We start from the raw sequence: 19483 nt of genomic DNA on the forward strand, positions 1-19483 counted from the left end.
CAGCAAACTGTCTTCCATGATGGTTTCAGATATTCCATGACAATAGCATTTTAATTAGGATTCATTCTAGAATGTATCTGTCTTGGAACTTCTGCTGGAAATCTGATTACAATGTGACAGGAAAAATGTGACAGTTTTGTTTAGTCAAACTATACCTAAAAAGATGAGTTAACAAAACATTCCTTTAACATTGATCTGTAATCTCTTACGGCCGTTGTATCAGTCTCAATCGGACGAAGAATAACAGACAGATAACAGGACAAGAATGACTCTAATTCACTCAAGTGATGATACAAGCATGGAAAATAGGAACATTACATTTAATGCCTCTTGGAATCCCTAACTAATAGGATTGTAGGCTTAGTGGATCTGGACACACAACACCTAGAGGGGCCAGGGTCACTATGGATGTGTGTGAGAGAGAGAGAGAGCAAAGACAAACAGAGGAGAAGAGAGGCCAGGAGACAAGAGAGAGACCATCGAGGGATCCCATGAGAAGAATGGTTTAATAACTATTATTGCTACTACATTTTTCAGTTTCTGTTCTACTATTGTTGAGTTGAATATACAGTAAATTAGCCTTATAATAAAAAAGTATTGTAATAAAAGCAATCTCATAATATATATAGTGCTTATCCCCCCACACCCCACACACACAGTAATGTTGCTGCTACAAAGTGCATATCTATTCTAAATCAACTGATTTCCCCATCAGTTATCTACTGTCTGTCCGGCCGGGGAAAAGAGCGGAGTAGAATACTGTGGGGTATCAGCAGGATAGAGATGTGAGCCCCTGTCTCAACACAGCAGGGATGCCAGTCAATCCATTTACTGTGGAGATCTGTGGGGAGAATAGGAAGAGAATATGCATCAGAGGGATCAGCTCAGCTCCCTGCTCGGAGCAGGAAACACTGAGCATGGGAACACACCAGGAGGCCGTCATCAGTCCCGGGGCTTGAATGATGCTGATAGACGGACAATGAAGGAGAAGGAAAAGGAGAGGAGAGGGGAGGAGAGGAGAGAAAATGAGAGGAGAGGAAAAGAGAGGAGAGGGGAGATTATATAACCGCAAGATTTACAGTATAAAATATAAAGTGTTATTTATGGCAAAATAATTATTCAACTCCCCAATCCCTAACTATAACAGAGTTGGCCTTTAAAGTGGTTGGTACAAATGGTACAGAAACTGGCCGACACACACACATACACGCACAGACGACACACAGACACACAGTTTTGGGTACTAACATATTACATGTAACAATGATTATGTAATAAAATTACAAAAATGAAGTAGGCCTAACTGTAATCAAACAAGATTACTATTGAAAAATGTCTAATCAGATTAAAATTACATTCAACATCTGATTACAAATTGGATTACTCTTATATCAAGATGTGTGCTACAAGTGTTTGCCTTCAACACACAAAAATAGCATTTTTTTAAAACATAGTTGATCTGTCCAACCTTGCACACACATACACAGAGAGATGGGCATGGAAACATGATTTATCTTTTCAAGATTTCAAGTGAATGTAATTCACATTTATTTGTACCCACTGTGACTGTCTGTCAGAAACCTGAGCAATATATATTTTTTCTGATAGTTTTCATTCGAATCAAATAAACTCAGTAAAAACAGAAACGTTCCCTCACTGTCAACTGCATTTATTTTCAGCAAACTTAACACGTGTACATATTTGTATGAACATAAGATTCAACAACTGAGACATAAACTGAAGAAGTTCCACAGACATGTGACAAATATTGAATAATGTGTCCCTGAACAAAGGGAGGGTCAAAATCAAAAGTAACAGTCAGTATCTGGTGTGGCCACCAGCTGCATTAAGTACTGCAGTGCATCTCCTCCTCATGGACTGCACCAGATTTGCCAGTTCTTGCTGTGAGATGTTACCCCACTCTTCCACCAAGGCACCTGCAAGTTCCCAGACATTTCTGGGGGGAATGGCCCTAGCCCTCACCCTCCGATCCAACAGGTCCCAGACGTGCTCAATGGGATTGAGATCCGGGCTCTTCGCTGGCCATGGCAGAACACTGACATTTTTGTATTGGAGGAAATCATGCACAGAACGAGCAGTATGGCTGGTGGCATTGTCATGCTGGAGGGTCATGTCAGGATGAGCCTGCAGGAAGGGTACCACATGAGGGAGGAGGATGTAATTGCCTGCAATCACAACAAGCTCAGTCTGATGATGCTGTGACACACCACCCCAGACCATGACGGACTCTTCACCTCCGAATCGATCCCGCTCCAAAGTACAGGCCTCGGTGTAACGCTCATTCCTTTGACGATAAATGCGAATCCGACCATCACCCCTGGTGAAACAAAACCCCGACTCGTCAGTGAAGAGCACTTTTTGCCAATCCTGTCTGGTCCAGCAATGGTGGGTTTGTGCCCATAGGCGACGTTGTTGCCAGTGATGACTGGTGAGGACCTGCCTTACAACAGGCCTACAAGCCCTCTCTCTCTCAGCCTATTGCAGACAGTATGAGCACTGATGGAGGGATTGCGTTCCTGGTGTAACTCAGGCAGTTGTTGTTGCCATCCTGTACCTGTACCGCAGGTGTGATGTTCGGATGTACCCCTGTGCAGGTGTTGTTACATGTGGTCTGCCACTGCGAGGACGATCAGTTGTCTGTCCTGTCTTCCTGTAGTGCTGTCTTAGGCGTCTCACAGTATGGACATTGCAATTTATTGCCGGACTGCCACGTCTTCAGTCCTCATGCCTCCTTGCAGCATGCCTAAGCCACGTTCACGCAGATGAGCAGGTACCCTGGGCATCTTTCTTTTGGTGTTTTTCAGAGTCAGAAGTCTGTAAGAGCCTACAGTCTCTAAGCTGTTAGTGTCTTAACGACCGTTCCACAGGTGCATGTTCATTAATTGTTTTTGGTTCATTATGGTTAATTGAATAAGCATGGGAAACAGTGTTTAAACCCTTTACAATGAAGATCTGTGAAGTTATTTGGATTTTTACGAATTATCTTTGAAAGACAGGGTCCTGAAAAAGGGACGTTTTTTTGTTGCTGAGTTTAGTACTCTGACGCCATCTGATGGATGTGTGCAAAGTTTCTCAATAGGAGTTCATCATTTAGTACACTAGATGTCGCGGGTCCTCACATTCCAGGTACTACCCTTAGCTTGGTATTTCCCGTTGGGTTTCATGCAGCAACACTAGCTGGATCCTATCGACATTAATACTTCCGGTTTTGGGATTTTGCCTTCAAAATAAAAGTCCCCGGTAACCACTGTGTTTATACGAAATCCAATCTTATTTTGCATATTTGCATAGTGCATAGTGCATAAAATGATGTAAAGCCAAAAATATGTATAACTACATGGGGGGAAATCTAAACTAAAGAGAATCACTACTTTACATAAGATACATAACATAAGGTTGAGCACATTGAGAAATGGTTGGAGCTTAAGTAGATACATGTCAAGATCACAATAATAGCCTACTGGTAAAACAAATTCAAATGTTATGTTTAAGTAAATTCTTACTGTATTTTTGTTTAATTGCAAAGAATTGCACGGTACAGGAAAAACTACTGACTGTGTGTGTAACGGTTTTCTTGACTTGAAGGAGAGGCGGACCAAAATGCAGCGTGGTTTCTATTCATGGTTCTTTAATAAAGACTCTACACATGAACAAACTAACAAAAACAAGAAACGTGAAAACCCAAAACAGCCCTATCTGGTGTAAACACAGAGACAGGAACAATCACCCACAAACACACAGTGAAACCCAGGCTACCTAAGTATGATTCTCAATCAGAGACAACTAATGACACCTGCCTCTGATTGAGAACCATACTAGGCCGAAACATAGAAATACCCAAATCATAGAAAAACAAACATAGACTGCCCACCCCAACTCACGCCCTGACCATACTAAATAATGACAAAACAAAGGAAATAAAGGTCAGAACGTGACAGTGTGTCCATTAAACCAGGATCAGTCTACTCATCAGAGTCCCTAAAATACAAATAAGAGGAGTTTGAAAAAGAAGCTAGGTCATAGGAAGGGTTGCTGGACTTTTACTTTGGTCAACCATGTAGTGCCTGGTACATAAATAGCACTGTAAAGGAAAAGCGATCAATTGTGTGTCCATAAAGCCAGGGTTCAGTCTGCTCACTTGAGTCCTTAGAATACAAAACCGGTGAGTTTGAACAAAAAGCTAAGTCATAGGAAGCTTTATGCTGACATTTGAACAATGAGACACATATCAGCACCATGGACAGCTACACTTTTAGAATGTTATATTGTCACTGTCAGCCTATCTCCAAATATGTGGCAAATATGTAGGTCATCTACAAGTCCATGCTAGGTAGGCCTTATCTCAGTTCACTGGTCACGATGGCAACACCCACCCGTAGCACGCGCTCCAGCAGGTGTATCTAACTGATCATCCCTAAAGCCAACACCTCATTTGGCCGCCTTTCCTTCCAGTTCTCTGCTGCCTGTGACTGGAACGAATTGCAAATATCGCTGAAGATGGAGACTTTTATCTCCCTCACCAACTTTAAACATCTGCTATCTGAGCAGCTAACCGATCGCTGCAGCTGTACATAGTCCTTCGGTAAATAGCCCACCCAATTTACCTAACTCATCCCCATACTGTTTATATTTATTTACTTTTCTGCTCTTTTGCACATCAGTATCTCTACCTGCACATGACCATTTGATAATTTATCACTCCAGTGTTAATCTGCTAAATTGTAATTATTCGCCTACCTCCTCATGCCTTTTGCACACAATGTATACATGTATAGACTCTTTTTTAAATTTTTTTTCTACTGTGTTATTGACTTGTTTGCTGTTTACTCCATGTGTAACTCTGTGTTGTTGTCTGTTCACACTGCTATGCTTTATCTTGGCCAGGTCGCAGTTGTAAATGAGAACTTGTTCTCAACTAGCCTACCTGGTTAAATAAAGTTGAAATAAAATAAAAAATAAATATTCATGTGATTTTATAGTTTTGCCATTTTAAGACCACAAATTGGTAAAGAGAAAACCTTACTACCCGTCTCAAATAAACTGGGGTGAAAAATACTCAGCTGGGGTTCTACTAACCCCAATATGTTCTGTTTTTCAGGGTTCTTCTAACCCCAATATGTTATGTTTTTTTCACGGTTCTACTAACCCCAATATGTTATGTTTTTCAGGTTTCTTCTAACCCCAATATGTTATGTTTTTTTCAGGGTTCTTCTAACCCCAATATGTTACGTTTTTTTCAGGGTTCTACTAGCCCCAATATGTTTTGTTTTTCAGGGTTCTACTAACCCCAATATGTTATGTTTTTCAGGGTTCTTCTAACCCCAATATGTTATGTTTTTCAGGGTTCTTCTAACCCCAATATGTTATGTTTTTCATGGTTCTACAAGCCCCAATATGTTACGTTTTTCAGGGGGGCTGTGTCAAACAGCCTCCTGGTTATTACTCTGTCTTTCTTGTAATGCCCACATTTAATTCTGCATGTTATATTAATTCCAATAAATGAATTGGCTGTTTTTGTGTGGAATATCAGTTGAAGAAACAAATCAAGTTAATACTTTTAGTTGTTGTTGCTTATCAATTCCATGCACAACTTTCATGCAATCTTGTTAATGGAGGTGCCAAATACCAATAAGGAAAGGGAGATACCTAGGCAGTTGTACAACTGAATGCATCTTCCACATTTAACCCAACCCCTCTAAATCAGAGAGGTGCAGGGGGCTGCCTGAAATGACATCAGCACCTGGGGAACAGTGGGTTAACTGCCTTACCCAGGGGTAGAACAACAGATTTTTACCTTGTCAGCTGGGGGATTCAAACCAGCAACCTTCCAGTTACTGGCCCAACACTCCTACCTGCCAAGCTACCTGCTGCTCATTACTAGCAGGTGATTAGTTAAGAAGCCTACTGCTTCAAAGACACAATAAAAACAATGATGGACTGGCATACCTGTATGACTGTGACACATTTATACATTCTATTGCTAGTGACAATAAGGTGAAATTAAACAAAAGGGTACAATTAGAGAATGTAAATGAGGCTCAGGTTCAAAGTCTATCGTAAACACTTTTGAGGATAAAGAACCTCCTTCTGATTTTCATCCTGATGTAGCCAAGAGTTCATATAAGGAACTGTCAGTGGTGCAGCTTAGTTCAATCTCAGACACCAAAGATATTGGGAATGAATACTACCACTGAGACAGAACATTGTGGTAGAGGTTTATCAGATGAGGAAATCGTAAGCTCTATGACAACTGACTCAGATGAGCACATAACTGGAGAGGTTGATGTCAAAATAAGAAAGGAAATGGGTTTTGTCAGATGAGGCATATTTTGGAGGGTTCAGTTATACCACTCCAAATAATAGTGTGTTTACATTGGCTCATGATTAATGGGAGAGGGTCCATTCTGAGAGAAGTGGTAGGCATTTCAGTAAGTTCTCATGGGTAGGCCTATTTGCAGGAAAGATGAACGAGTCCAATCCTTACTGTGTAGTACATTTTCGAAATCATACATTTTCAGCTGCTCAGAAAAGGATACAAAAATAACATACATTAAAATAAGTGGATACTTGGCCATTGTTCATGTGAGATAAAATTAGTTATTGTTCTGGACACTGCGAATGCACTAGATTTCCAGGTCTCATATATCATACATTCAGATAAAGATGGTATAAAGACCATTTTGAACTCCAGAGAGGAAGCAACTTGCATTGTCATAACATAATACTAGTGTGTCTGTGGTCCAAGTCTAACCCTAACCCTCAAGTCCAAGTCTCTTTTCCAAGTTTAAAAGGCTAAACATTCACACGCAACACCATGGCCAGAAATGGTTGAATACCATGGACATGCTGTCAATCCAGCATGACTTCTGCCATGTTCAAAACAACTGTAAACTCAGAACTGGGAAATATCAGACTTCAGTGAGGTCAAGACAACTGGGAACTTGGAAGAAAACACACTCCGACTAGGAAAATACGCTTTTAACGGTCATCTAATTCAGAATTCCAAGTCGGGACCTCTGGCCTCTTTCTAGAGCTCTGACCTGAAGATCATTGACGTCATAATTCAACCTTGTTTTTTTCAGAGTTCCCAGTTGTCTTGAAAGCACAATAAATATAGAGAATGCCAGACTTTGATGACAAAGTTTGATGACAGAATTTGCCCACAAGAAGGACTGCTGAGCCACTTTCCTGTTCAAGTGAGAACAGCACAACAACTGTGAGTCAAAAAATGTATTGTATGCTGCTGCATAAATTATGTAATATGCCAGGGAAATATGTATACTGTAGCTAAGAAAGTAATCCTAAATATATGTTGTGTCATAAGCTGTTAGTAGCCCATGTGCCTCACCCTAATAATTTGGTCCCTTTCCCCCTCAGAACTTAGCCTACTTTTCTGACTTGGTGGTCCACATGTGGTCTGTAGCCTGTTTTAGAGAAAAGTAATAATTTAATATTGTAAGAGCTTTCTTTGACTGCTAATATTCCCCCTTCATTTATCCTACGATTCTTACTTGGTGTACAGGAAGAATACTTTAAAAATGGCCCATGTTCTGAATTGTATCGCTGTACATTTCAAAAGTGCTGAACAAATATTGACTACATTCATCTTAGCTCGTTCAGTAATAGGCCATGTAATTCCAGTTGATATTGTGAGTGTTGTTTTGTTTGCCCTTTGCATATAAAAGTGGATCCTCATGATTGTATTATCCTTCCTTTTTTGGCCACTTAAGGCTAATAAAATACTTCAAATTGTAGGCTAACCAAGTCTCTCTCTCTCTCTCTCTCTCTCTCTCTCTCTCTCTCTCTCTCTCTCTCTCTCTCTCTCTCTCTCTCTCTCTCTCTCTCTCTCTCTCTCTCTGGTGACTTAAAGAAGAGTAAAGTTAAGGTGTCAAAAACCTCTTGCTGAATTTATCTGAACTAACATCTATCTGAATTTCTGTTGCAGTCCATTTTGAAAGTGCTGAACGAATTGTCGCAACATGTTTGCTTGCACTTGCTTATACTTAGAGCTAAGTGTTAATGATATATGAATAAACATTATGAATTTACTGAACATCAATGTAATAATGTTTGTGAATGGTTCAAAACTCAAAACTAATATTTCAGTTTGTTATTATTGAAGGAGAATGGGGTTCTTATCAACTTTTCACAAATCCACAAGGAGTCAGTAGTAGACACATCCGTTTAAGCTAGTCATCAATATCAGCTGTGGTTTTTAAAAAGGCAGTAAATGAGGACTTAATGAACTGTTTTCCGTGCCAGACAAGGCTCTACTGATAGCCAGGTGTAGCGATGGTAAGGATTCACTCCATGGTGTGGAAAGGATAGCTCTGCTGTTGGGACAGCTTTATGTAGGCCCTAATAGTTTGTGGGCACTGTTTGTCACTGTTATAGTGCAATCAATGTATTGTTTAGTGTTGTGTTGTGGGAGGGTTGCCCCACCGTGATTTACATGCTAATATTGCATCTGATTATGAATAAATAGTCTGACACTTTTATACTATTACGTGGGGGACTTTTATTTTTTTATTTCCGAAATTCTGTGAACCGGAAGTACTTTCTTTAGTGTTGCTGACGATACTTGTAGACTCGGCGTTTCTTCCATCAGAAAGGAAACAGACTATTTCTGCATGGCAATGTTTTGAGCAAACACGTAGTATACGGCATAGTTCCCGTATATCGAGTTAAGGGAACATCTTTTGACAGTGGGCGAGGGGCAATCTTGGGTTCGGTACACGGGCATGGCAACAGTCGAGAATGATCCGAAGGCGAGCGAAGGCGGTGCCGCAGCATTCTCGAAGGTCCACAGTCCTATCTGGAAAGAATATCAACTTCGAAAGTATCCTTTCCAGACCAGACCGATACCCAGACTCTCTCACGCGGATCCTAGAGCGGAGATGCTCATAAACAACGAGGTAAAGTGACAAGTCATGATAGTTCATATGCACTGTCAGTTTCCTGTTCGAGTCTGACAGCTAACTCGAACTGGAACCTAAGTTAGTGTTCAGTGAGACAAAACGGTTAGCTAGTCAACCTCAAATTTGTATCCTGTATGTTGTGGTAAGGTACCCAAATGTCCTCCCAACTGAATCAGCTGGGCAAGCTAGTCCAACTAACTAACGTTAACTAGCTAAGCATATTTTAGCGATCCTCGCCAAATGAGCCATGTTATTAAACAAGTCCCTATTATGGGTTAACCTTATTGGCGCAGGGTGTCATCCTTTCACGCTGGAGACCTGAGTTTGCTTCCCACGCCCTCCGTTAGCTACACTGGTGTCCAAAGTGGGATGGTACCGTGAGGTCATTGGAATGCATGGGTGGACGTGTGAAGGGGCTTAAAAGAAAGTCGAAGCATGGAAAATGTCCTTCCCGTTTGGAGGGGGCAGTGGAGCCAGCTTCACTATATGAGCCACGTTACAATTAATAGGGTTAATCCTATTGGCGCTATACCTTTCACGCCGGAGACCCGGGTTTGCTTCCTGTTCCCTCCCTTTGCTACAATATGTTGACAGTCACAGCGCTTTTCCCCCCTCTATTAACCCAGGTTTGTGCTGCATGGATTAAATATCATGCAAGAGAGACCTCACCTGGTCTGGGTAATAATGTACAAGTCCAGTGTTCTTCAAACTTGGCCCTGGGGTCCTACACATAATGTGCTACACAGAATGTGCAGTTCCTGTACTGATTTATTAAGGCAGGGCTTGATGATCAGTTGATTAGGTGAAACGTGGATGGATATGAATCAGGGTTTCCGTTATGAAAATGTGGCACCGGACAACGTGATCGGTAAGATTTTAATTGACCGGCCATTTCAGAAATTTACCGGACGCATATGCGTTGGGTGCATAACCCATTAGGGCGTCTACCCATGGTGATCAGAATGACAAATCACATTTAGATTATGGTAATGCCTCTTAACAGAACACGCAACTCCTGTAATGAAGCAGCCAATGAAACATTTTCAAACATTTGTCAAAATGCAATTAGTGTGAAAACACCATTCTAAACAGCACACCTGATAGCGGTTCCATATGTGACAGAGATGAAACTTAGAAAGAGGGGGAATCTAAAGATGCAACAACTGGATAGGTTGCTACAGTGGGGCAAAAAAGTCAGCCACCAATTGTGCAAGTTTGCTAGAGATCATTTGGATGATCCAGAAGAAGATTGAGAGAATGTCATATGGTCAGATGAACCCAAAATATAACTTTTTGGTAAAAACTCAACTTGTTGTGTTTGGAGGACAAATAATGCTGAGTTGCATCCAAAGAACACCATACCTACTGTGAAGCATGGGGGTGGAAACATCATGCTTTGGGGCTGTTTTTCTGCAAAGGGAAAGAATGAATGGGGCCATGTATCGTGAGATTTTGAGTGAAAACCTCCTTCCATCAGCAAGGGCATTGAAGATGAAACGTAGCTGGGTCTTTCAGCATGACAATGATCCCAAACACACCGCCCGGGCAACGAAGGAGTGGCTTCGTAAGAAGCATTTCAAGGTCCTGGAGTGGCCTAGCCAGTCTCCAGATCTCAACCACATAGAACATCTTTGGAGGGAGTTGAAAGTCTGTGTTGCCCAGCAACAGCCCCAAAACATCACTGCTCTAGAGGAGATCTGCATGGAGGAATGGGCCAAAATACCAGCAACAGTGTGTGAAAAACTTGTGAAGACTTACAGAAAACGTTTGACCTCTGTCATTACCAACAAAGGGTATATAACAAAGTATTGAGATACACTTTTGTTATTGACCAAATACTTATTTTCCACCATAATTTGCCAATAAATTCATTAAAAATCCTACAATGTGATTTTCTGGATTTGTTTTCTCATTAAGCAGCCAACAAGTGCTCAGCATGTGAGAGGATGCCAAAGCTGTCATCAAGGCAAAGGGTGGCTGTTTTTGAAGAATATAAAATATATATTGATTTGTTTATTACTTTTGGTTACTACATGATTCAATATGTGTTATTTCATAGTTTTGATGTCTACAAATACATTCAAAAAACCATCAATGAGTAGGTGTTTCCAAACTTTTGACTGGTACTGTATGTCAGGAGCTCCTCCAGATGATGTTCCTGGCACTGAAAGAACCGTGTATCCAGCGTAACTTGGAGATAACCCCATCATTGAGCGTTATGCAACCTCGGCATTCGAAAGCATAATATTCGGTGCACTTCCAGAAGGACTTATTTGTGGTCTGTCGTTTCCATCCGTAGGTGTAGCCTTCATGCCTTCGGGGCTCCCGAGTGGCGCAGCGGTCTAAGGCACTGCAGTCCCTGGTTCGAATTCAGGCTGCATCACATCTGTCCGTGATTGGGAGTCCCATAAGGCGGTGCACAATTGGCCCAGCGTCGTCCGGGTTTGGCTGGGATAGGCCGTCAATGTAAATATTTGTAATTAAAAAAATCTATACATTTAATAAAAATATGAAATTCCCCTGGTTATGAAAGTGGTGATGTCCCGGTTGCTTGTTCTGACCTCTAAGAATAATGAATGCAGAGGGTAGCAGTGCAGGGTCTTTTTTTAAGCAGAATATTATTATTATTATTATTATTATTATTATTATTATTATTATTGGCATATGAACGACTTGCAATTAGATTGCTGGAGAATCAAAGCCATCCATCCAACCCATTTATACAGATCTGCCAATTCAAAGAGGACAGTTTCAAAGGTAATGTATTGGGCCTATTTATTATTCAATGGCTGCATACATTTGTGTTCATTCTCTAAAGTCTAGCCTACTGTACTGTTTGTCTGCTTGTTTTGGTGAGAATCTCAAGTTTAAAAAAATCCTAAAATAGGCTCCTTCTGGTTGTGCCTACTATTATTCACCCGAGTGTCCTCGCCAGCCAGGGTACAACATTCCAATGTTGAAGTCTTGTAACTCTCTCTGGCATACTCTTTTTCTTGAAAATTGGAACAATGGTAGAGATGGACAAATACTGATTTCAAAACAAAATGGACTACGTTCTCATTCATATTATCAGGACATGAGGTGAGTATCAAAATAGTTTTAAAAGATGTCCTTGCCTTAAAGTTGCACCTCGGGTAGATCTTCAGTATAGCCAATAGCAGGGATGGGGAACTCCGGTACTCGGGCTGGAGTGGTGTCAGATTCCCCCCCCCCCCTCCGTAATCAATACAGCTGATTTAAACTAATTGCATTCTAAACTGAAGATCATGATTAGTTGATTATTGGTGTCAGATGTGTTCGCTGGGGCAAAAGTGTGACACCAGTCAGGCCCCAGAGGACTGGAGGTGCCCATCCATGGCCTATAGAGTCAACTCAATATGGTATTCCTTGGTCTTTTATACAGCTATTTTTTTTATTAGAATCATGCTGACATGAGCAGTGTGAGACCAGTTGCCTCTGTGATCCAAATATAGCTTTTTGAGAGGAAAGTGGGAAAGTATGAAAAGGATGGGGGTCCCACTTATGACCTGTGGTGAACTCTGATGGGGGAGGAGGAGGGATTGAGTCTTGACCAGATATCTTGCCGGAGCAATTAGAGCTGGCACAACTGAGCAATTGGGGAGAAGGGCCTTGGTCAGGGAGGTGACCAAGAATCCGATGGTCACTCTGACAGAGCTCCAGATTTCCTCTTCTGGAAGGTTCTCCCATCTCTATAGCACTCCACCAATCAGATGTTTATGGTAGAGTGGCCAGACGGAAGCCACTCCTCAGTAAAAGGCACATGACAGCCTGCTTGGAGTTTGGCAAAAGGCACCTAAAGGACTCTCAGACCATGAGAAACAAGATGATCTGTTCTGATGAAAGCAAGATTGTGTGGCAGGGACTGGGAGACTAGTCAGGATCGAGGCAAAGATGAACGGAGCATAGTACAGAGAGATCATTGATGAAAACCTGCTCTAGAGCGCTCAGGACCTCAGACTGGGGCAAAGGTTCACATTCCAACAGGTCAACGACCCTAAGCACACAGCCAAGACAACGCAGGACTGGCTGAATACTTTCCAAATGCACTATAGGTCTATTACTATTAGTAATGCATGCATGTGTTCACAAATTATGCAAACAGGTTTAATTCATTTTATCGAATTAAAGGCATTTTTTGCTTGCTTCAGTCCTATATTATAAGTAATGGGTAGATCAGAGTACATGCAGTCTTTGCATATATGCTGTTTTTGTTAATGTGATGAAAAGCTTAATTCCATCCATTTCTGTTATTCTAATCTTATCTAACATGTCCTACTTTTTTTGTTTCCAGGAACCATTGGTTTTAACAGACACCAATCTAGTGTATCCGGCTCTGAAGTGGGACGTCGCGTACCTGCAGGAGAACATTGGGAGCGGGGACTTCTCTGTGTACATAGCGGAAAACCACAAATTCCTCTACTATGACGAGAAGAAAATGGCCAACTTTGAGAACTTTTTACCCAAGTCTCGACGGATAGACATGAAATTCTCTGATTTTGTGGAGAAAATGGAGAAAACGCAGGAAGAGGGAGGAGACGAGAGGTAATGTTTTTGTCTAAATGGGTAGGTACAGTGCCTTGCGAAAGTATTCGGCCCCCTTGAACTTTGCGACCTTTTGCCACATTTCAGGCTTCAAACATAAAGATATAAAACTGTATTTTTTTTGTGAAGAATCAACAACAAGTGGGACGCAATCATGAAGTGGAACGACATTTATTAGATATTTCAAACGTTTTTAACAAATCAAAAACTGAAAAATTGGGCGTGCAAAATTATTCAGCCCCCTTAAGTTAATACTTTGTAGCGCCACCTTTTGCTGCGATTACAGCTGTAAGTCGCTTGGGGTATCTCTCTATCAGTTTTGCACATTGAGAGACTGACATTTTTTCCCATTCCTCCTTGCAAAACAGCTCGAGCTCAGTGAGGTTGGATGGAGAGCATTTGTGAACAGCAATTTTCAGTTCTTTCCACAGATTCTCGATTGGATTCAGGTCTGGACTTTGACTTGGCCATTCTAACACCTGGATATGTTTATTTTTGAACCATTCCATTGTAGATTTTGCTTTATGTTTTGGATCATTGTCTTGTTGGAAGACAAATCTCCGTCCCAGTCTCAGGTCTTTTGCAGACTCCATCAGGTTTTCTTCCAGAATGGTCCTGTATTTGGCTCCATCCATCTTCCCATCAATTTTAACCATCTTCCCTGTCCCTGCTGAAGAAAAGCAGGCCCAAACCATGATGCTGCCACCACCATGTTTGACAGTGGGCATGGTGTGTTCAGGGTGATGAGCTGTGTTGCTTTTACGCCAAACATAACGTTTTGCATTGTTGCCAAAAAGTTCAATTTTGGTTTCATCTGACCAGAGCACCTTCTTCCACATGTTTGGTGTGTCTCCCAGGTGGCTTGTGGCAAACTTTAAACGACACTTTTTAGAAATGGCTTTCTTCTTGCCACTCTTCCATAAAGGCCAGATTTGTGCAATATACGACTGATTGTTGTCCTATGGACAGAGTCTCCCACCTCAGCTGTAGATCTCTGCAGTTCATCCAGAGTGATCATGGGCCTCTTGGCTGCATCTCTGATCAGTCTTCTCCTTGTATGAGCTGAAAGTTTAGAGGGACGGCCAGGTCTTGGTAGATTTGCAGTGGTCTGATACTCCTTCCATTTCAATATTATCGCTTGCACTGTGCTCCTTGGGATGTTTAAAGCTTGGGAAATCTTTTTGTATCCAAATCCGGCTTTAAACTTCTTCACAACAGTATCTCGGACCTGCCTGGTGTGTTCCTTGTTCTTCATGATGCTCTCTGCGCTTTTAACGGACCTCTGAGACTATCACAGTGCAGGTGCATTTATACGGAGACTTGATTACACACAGGTGGATTGTATTTATCATCATTAGTCAATTAGGTCAACATTGGATCATTCAGAGATCCTCACTGAACTTCTGGAGAGAGTTTGCTGCACTGAAAGTAAAGGGGCTGAATAATTTTGCATGCCCAATTTTTCAGTTTTTGATTTGTTAAAAAAGTTTGAAATATCCAATAAATGTCGTTCCACATCATGATTGTGTCCCACTTGTTGTTGATTCTTCACAAAAAAATACAGTTTTATATCTTTATGTTTGAAGCCTGAAATGTGGCAAAAGCTCGCAAAGTTCAAGGGGGCCGAATACTTTCGCAAGGCACTGTATATGTCCTGCTGCATTTGAGCTAGGTCCTTAGGGACAGTTGATTAGAAATAAATAATCTTAAAAATTATGGATATTAAACATTTAGGTACATGCAAGTGTCTTCTATCGGTTAGAAGCTTAGTCTTGTTCATCTAACTGCATTGTCCAATTTACAATAGGCTTTACAGCGAAAGCATGCCATGCGATTGTTTGAGGACGGCGCCCCACATGAAAATATTTTTCAACCAGCACAGGCTTCATAAAATCACAAATAGCGATTTCCTCTGATTTGCAATCCAAAGGGTCCCAGCTACAACATGCATGGTCGGTTTGTTAGATAAAATCCTTCTTTATATCCCAAAAAGTTAGTTTAGTTTGCACCATCGATTTGCGTAATCCACTCGGTCAACGCGCAGAAAAAGGAATCCTAAAAGATACCGCTAAACTTTGTTAAAACAAGGCAAATATGTTTCTATCCAATCTTCAGGTACCCTAAAATGTAATTAAACTATAATATTTCATACGGAAAGAAGTATGTTCAATAGAAAAGCAAAATTAGCAGGTGTGCATCCTTTTCGGTTCCAAATCTGACTCCCAGTACTATAACTCAAAATTATTCCTTGTTTGGGAAGAAACAAGCCTGAAACCTTGATCAAAGACTGTTGACATCTAGTAGAAGCTATAGTGGGAGCTGGATCTGGGAGCTGGATTTGCATATGACCTTGTATGTTGCATTGGAAGAGCATGGGCTCTCAAACCAACCAGAATTTTTTTTCCCCCTCTGGATTTTCTCCTACCATATCAATTGTGTTATAGTCTCAGACATTATTTTAACATTATACAAATTTCAAAGTGTTTTCTAACCAATGGTACCAATTATATGCATATCCTGGCTTCTGGGCCTGAGTAACAGGCAGTTTACTTTGGGCACGTCAGTCAGACAGGAAGTGGAGAAAAATAGACCCTAGCCTGAAGTTTTAATTAAAAAAAATATTGCCTAGTGTCTAGTCATTCTCTTACAAAAGCCCCACGTCTGTTAGATATTTTCAAGTTCACAGAAGTAACAAGTAAAGGTAGATTTACCAATTCGTTAGTGTTTTCTTTTTATAAATAACAATTTTGTTTATGATTTATTAAGTGATTAAAACTTGTCATTCTGTTACAAAATCTGTAACTAAATGACTGCAATTGAATTGGCTAAAATGGAAAATCACAGTCACAAACCACAGTTGGGCCACCTGCTGCTGTCCTCCCTTCCACTGGCATGCTGTTACAGTGCCTTCAGAAAGCATTCACACCTCTTGACTTTGTCAAAAAAAAAATTGTGTTACAGACTGGATTCAATCAATATTTTGTCACTGGCCTACATGCACTAGCCCATAATGTCAAAGTGGAATTATGTTTAAAAACATGTTTAAACCAGTTAATTAAATGAAAAGCGTGCATGTCATGAGTATTCAACTCCTTTCGTTATGGCAAGCCTAAATAAGTTCAGGAATTAACATTTGCTTAACAAGTTGCATAATAAGTTGCATGGACTTGTGCGCAATAATAGTGTTTAACCCTCCCGTTGTCCTCGGGGTCAGAGTGACCCAGGCCCTGTGCTTGGAGGGCTCCCCTTCTGTGCTCTGTGCTGGGGGTCAGCATGACCCAGCCAGCCACTAGGGAGGTGTATGCTATTGTGTGTACTGTGTGAGGTGGGGGCTCCCCCTCTGTGCTCGGGTCAGAGTGACCAAGCCAGGGCAACACACGTCCAGACATGCCCCGCTGTGTGTGCAAGAGGACAGCCCAGTGGTGCACAGGTGAACTGCACACGGCTACACATGCACAGGGGCACAACAGGGGCGAACACGCACCTCGTTGATTCACGTCGTCTCCCGTGTAAGCTGGCCGTAGAGAGGATACTAGTATTGTCAGCGGCACACAAAGTCATCGGTTCCCCCGTGCCGTGTGCTCTTCCCCGCTGCTCAGTGGACCCAATCAGGTGACCCAGGCTGCCATGTCCGTGTGTTTCACCGCTGCGCAGTTTCTAGAACAGATATTCAGCATTGACCAAGAAGACTACTCTGATTCCGAGGAGGAGGAAGAGGTTTCGGAAGAGGGGGAGGAATACAACCCCGAGTGCGAGGCCGACCAGGCGTCTTTGCGCTCTTCGGAGGAAGACCCGGAGGAAGCCCCCGAGGACGAACACGAAGAAGAGATGGCCTCGGCTCGAGCCCAAAGGGAGACGTTGCTGTCGAAAAACGGCAAAATCAAATGGTTCCCTTGTGGCCGCCACAGGGCCCGTGTGATCTGCCACGCTGGCCCGGACGAGACTCCGGGCCCTACGGCCTATGCCGTGACTCGCGACATCGCGTCCACCTTCCACCGGTTCGTCACACCAGCGATAGAAAGGATCATTCTGGAAATGACAAATCTTCACAGGGTGAGAAAATACGGCGAAGGCTGGTGAGCCATGGACGCCACCGACCTGCGCGCCTACGTAGGGCTGCTGCTCCTAGCGGGTGTCTACAGGTCCCGAGGCGAGGCCGCGGCCAGCCTGTGGGACGCGGAGAGTGGCAGGACCGTGTTCTGAGCCACCATGCCGCTCAAGTCCTTTCACAAGTACTCGGCTGCTGCGATTCGATGATCGCCAGTCGAGACCCTCGAGACTCGCCACGGACAAACTCGCAGCCATACGAGAGGTCTGAGACCATTGGGAGGCGCGGCTGCCGGCCCTCTACACCCCAGGGCCTGACGTGACAGTGGACGAGCAACTGGTCCCGTTCAGAGGTACTGTGCGTGTGTGTACGTATGTAATAATGTGTATCGAGAGGTAGCAGTAGTAGATGTGTGTGTGTGTGTGTGTGTGTGTGTGTGTGTGTGTGTGTAACATAAATGCTGTTGGCCCCAATGAGCCAGTAATGAGGCTAATCTCTTCTCCCCTTGCCAAAGGCTGCTGTCCTCTCTGTCAGTTCATTCCCAGCAAGCTTGCAAAATACGGCATCAAGTCGTGGGTGGCCTGCGACGCCAAGTCCAGCTACACTTGGAAGATGCAAGTGTACACCGGCAAGGCGGCCAGCGGAGACCCTGAGAAGAACCAGGGGATGCACGTCGCCCTCGATCTGACAACGGGACTGAGCGGTCGCAATGTCACGTGTGACAATTTCTTCACCTCCTACGAACTGGGACAGCAGCTCCTCGAGAGGAACCTCACCATGGTGGGCACGGTGAGAAAGAACAAGGCCGAGCTCCCGCCGGCCCTGCTCGAGTCAAAGGGCAGACAGGTCCTGTCCTCCAGGTTTGCCTTCACGCCCACCGCCACTCTAGTGTCCTACCTGGCAAAGAAAAACAAGAACGTGCTACTTCTGACCATGCTGCACACAGAGGCCCAAGTCAGCGATCGCCGCGACAGAAAGCTGGCCGTCATCCTAGACTACAACTGCAACAAGGGCGGCATGGACAACCTAGACGAGGTGGTCGGCACGTACAGCTGCAGACGGGTGACTGCCCGCTGGCCCCTGGTCGTCTTCCACAACATCCTCGACGTGTCCTCCTACAACGCCTTTGTCATATGGCGAGAGATCAAGCCTGACTAGATGCCTCGGAAGCGGAACAAGAGGAGGGTGTTCCTGGAGCAGCTGGGAGAGGTGTAGGCAAGACCCTAAGTAAATAGGTAAACTGGGACATGACTAAAGAGTTAATCAGGGTAATTTTTCCACAAATAGATAGGTATTTACCTTTCCATGGTAGCAAGATCTTATCTATTTTTGCTAACTTTCTATAACAATGGACTGTAGTGAGATCATTTATTTATTTTGGGGGATATGTATACCCAGTATATCCACATCACTGTCAGACCATTTTATTGGTAAAAGTTGTATTTTTTTTGTGATCCAATATGTAATCTAGTACATTTTATCATCATTTGGTTGTAATTATATAGATCCTCTGAGGGATCCAAGTTGTGGATTTAAAAGAAACCATGAATCATCAGCGTACAATGACACCGTTGTTTTTAAACTATGGATTTCTAACCCCTTGATATTATTGTTGGATCTGATTTTAACAGCTAACATTTCGATGGCCATAATAAATTGATATACCAATAGTGGACAACCTTGTTTTACTCCTCTTGACAGTTTAAAACTTTCTGAGAAGTAGCCATTATTTACTGTTTTACACCTAGGGTTACAATACATGATTTTAACCCATTTTATGAGATTCTGCAAAATGTAAATGTTCCAGGCATTTCTATATAAACTCCAGTCATACTTTATCAAAAGCCTTTTCAAAGTCAGCTATGAATAGCTGACAATAGTGTTCTATTGTTTCCAGTACTTATATTATATCCTATGTATCGTCCATGTAAAA

General features: G+C 42.5%; 2 protein-coding genes across 5 annotated transcripts in view; both read left to right on the top strand.

Annotated features, from left to right (window-relative positions):
• The first annotated feature begins 8549 nt into the window (after positions 1–8549).
• Positions 8550–19483, top strand: part of LOC110502616 (hypoxia-inducible factor 1-alpha inhibitor) — a 29045-nt gene continuing 18111 nt past the window's right edge. For 2 of the 4 annotated variants that reach the window (XM_036960255.2, XM_090217127.1), the window contains exons 1-2: positions 8564–8936; positions 13252–13502. In XM_036960255.2, coding sequence (XP_036816150.2) covers positions 8763–8936; positions 13252–13502 — 425 coding nt within the window. In that variant the 5' untranslated portion in view covers positions 8564–8762. Of the gene's footprint in view, positions 8937–11238; positions 11406–13251; positions 13503–19483 lie in introns of all 4 variants that reach the window. The other 2 variants (XM_090217128.1, XM_036960254.2) reach the window with 2 other exon arrangements.
• On the top strand, positions 17130–17582 carry LOC149972548 (uncharacterized). The gene has a single exon (XM_090217129.1). The coding sequence runs from the start codon at positions 17130–17132 to the stop codon at positions 17580–17582; it is 453 nt and encodes a 150-aa protein (XP_090073255.1).

The sequence above is a fragment of the Oncorhynchus mykiss genome, chromosome 23 (assembly GCF_057628025.1).
Source record: "Oncorhynchus mykiss isolate SJ-2025 chromosome 23, ASM5762802v1, whole genome shotgun sequence".
NCBI lineage: Eukaryota > Metazoa > Chordata > Actinopteri > Salmoniformes > Salmonidae > Oncorhynchus > Oncorhynchus mykiss.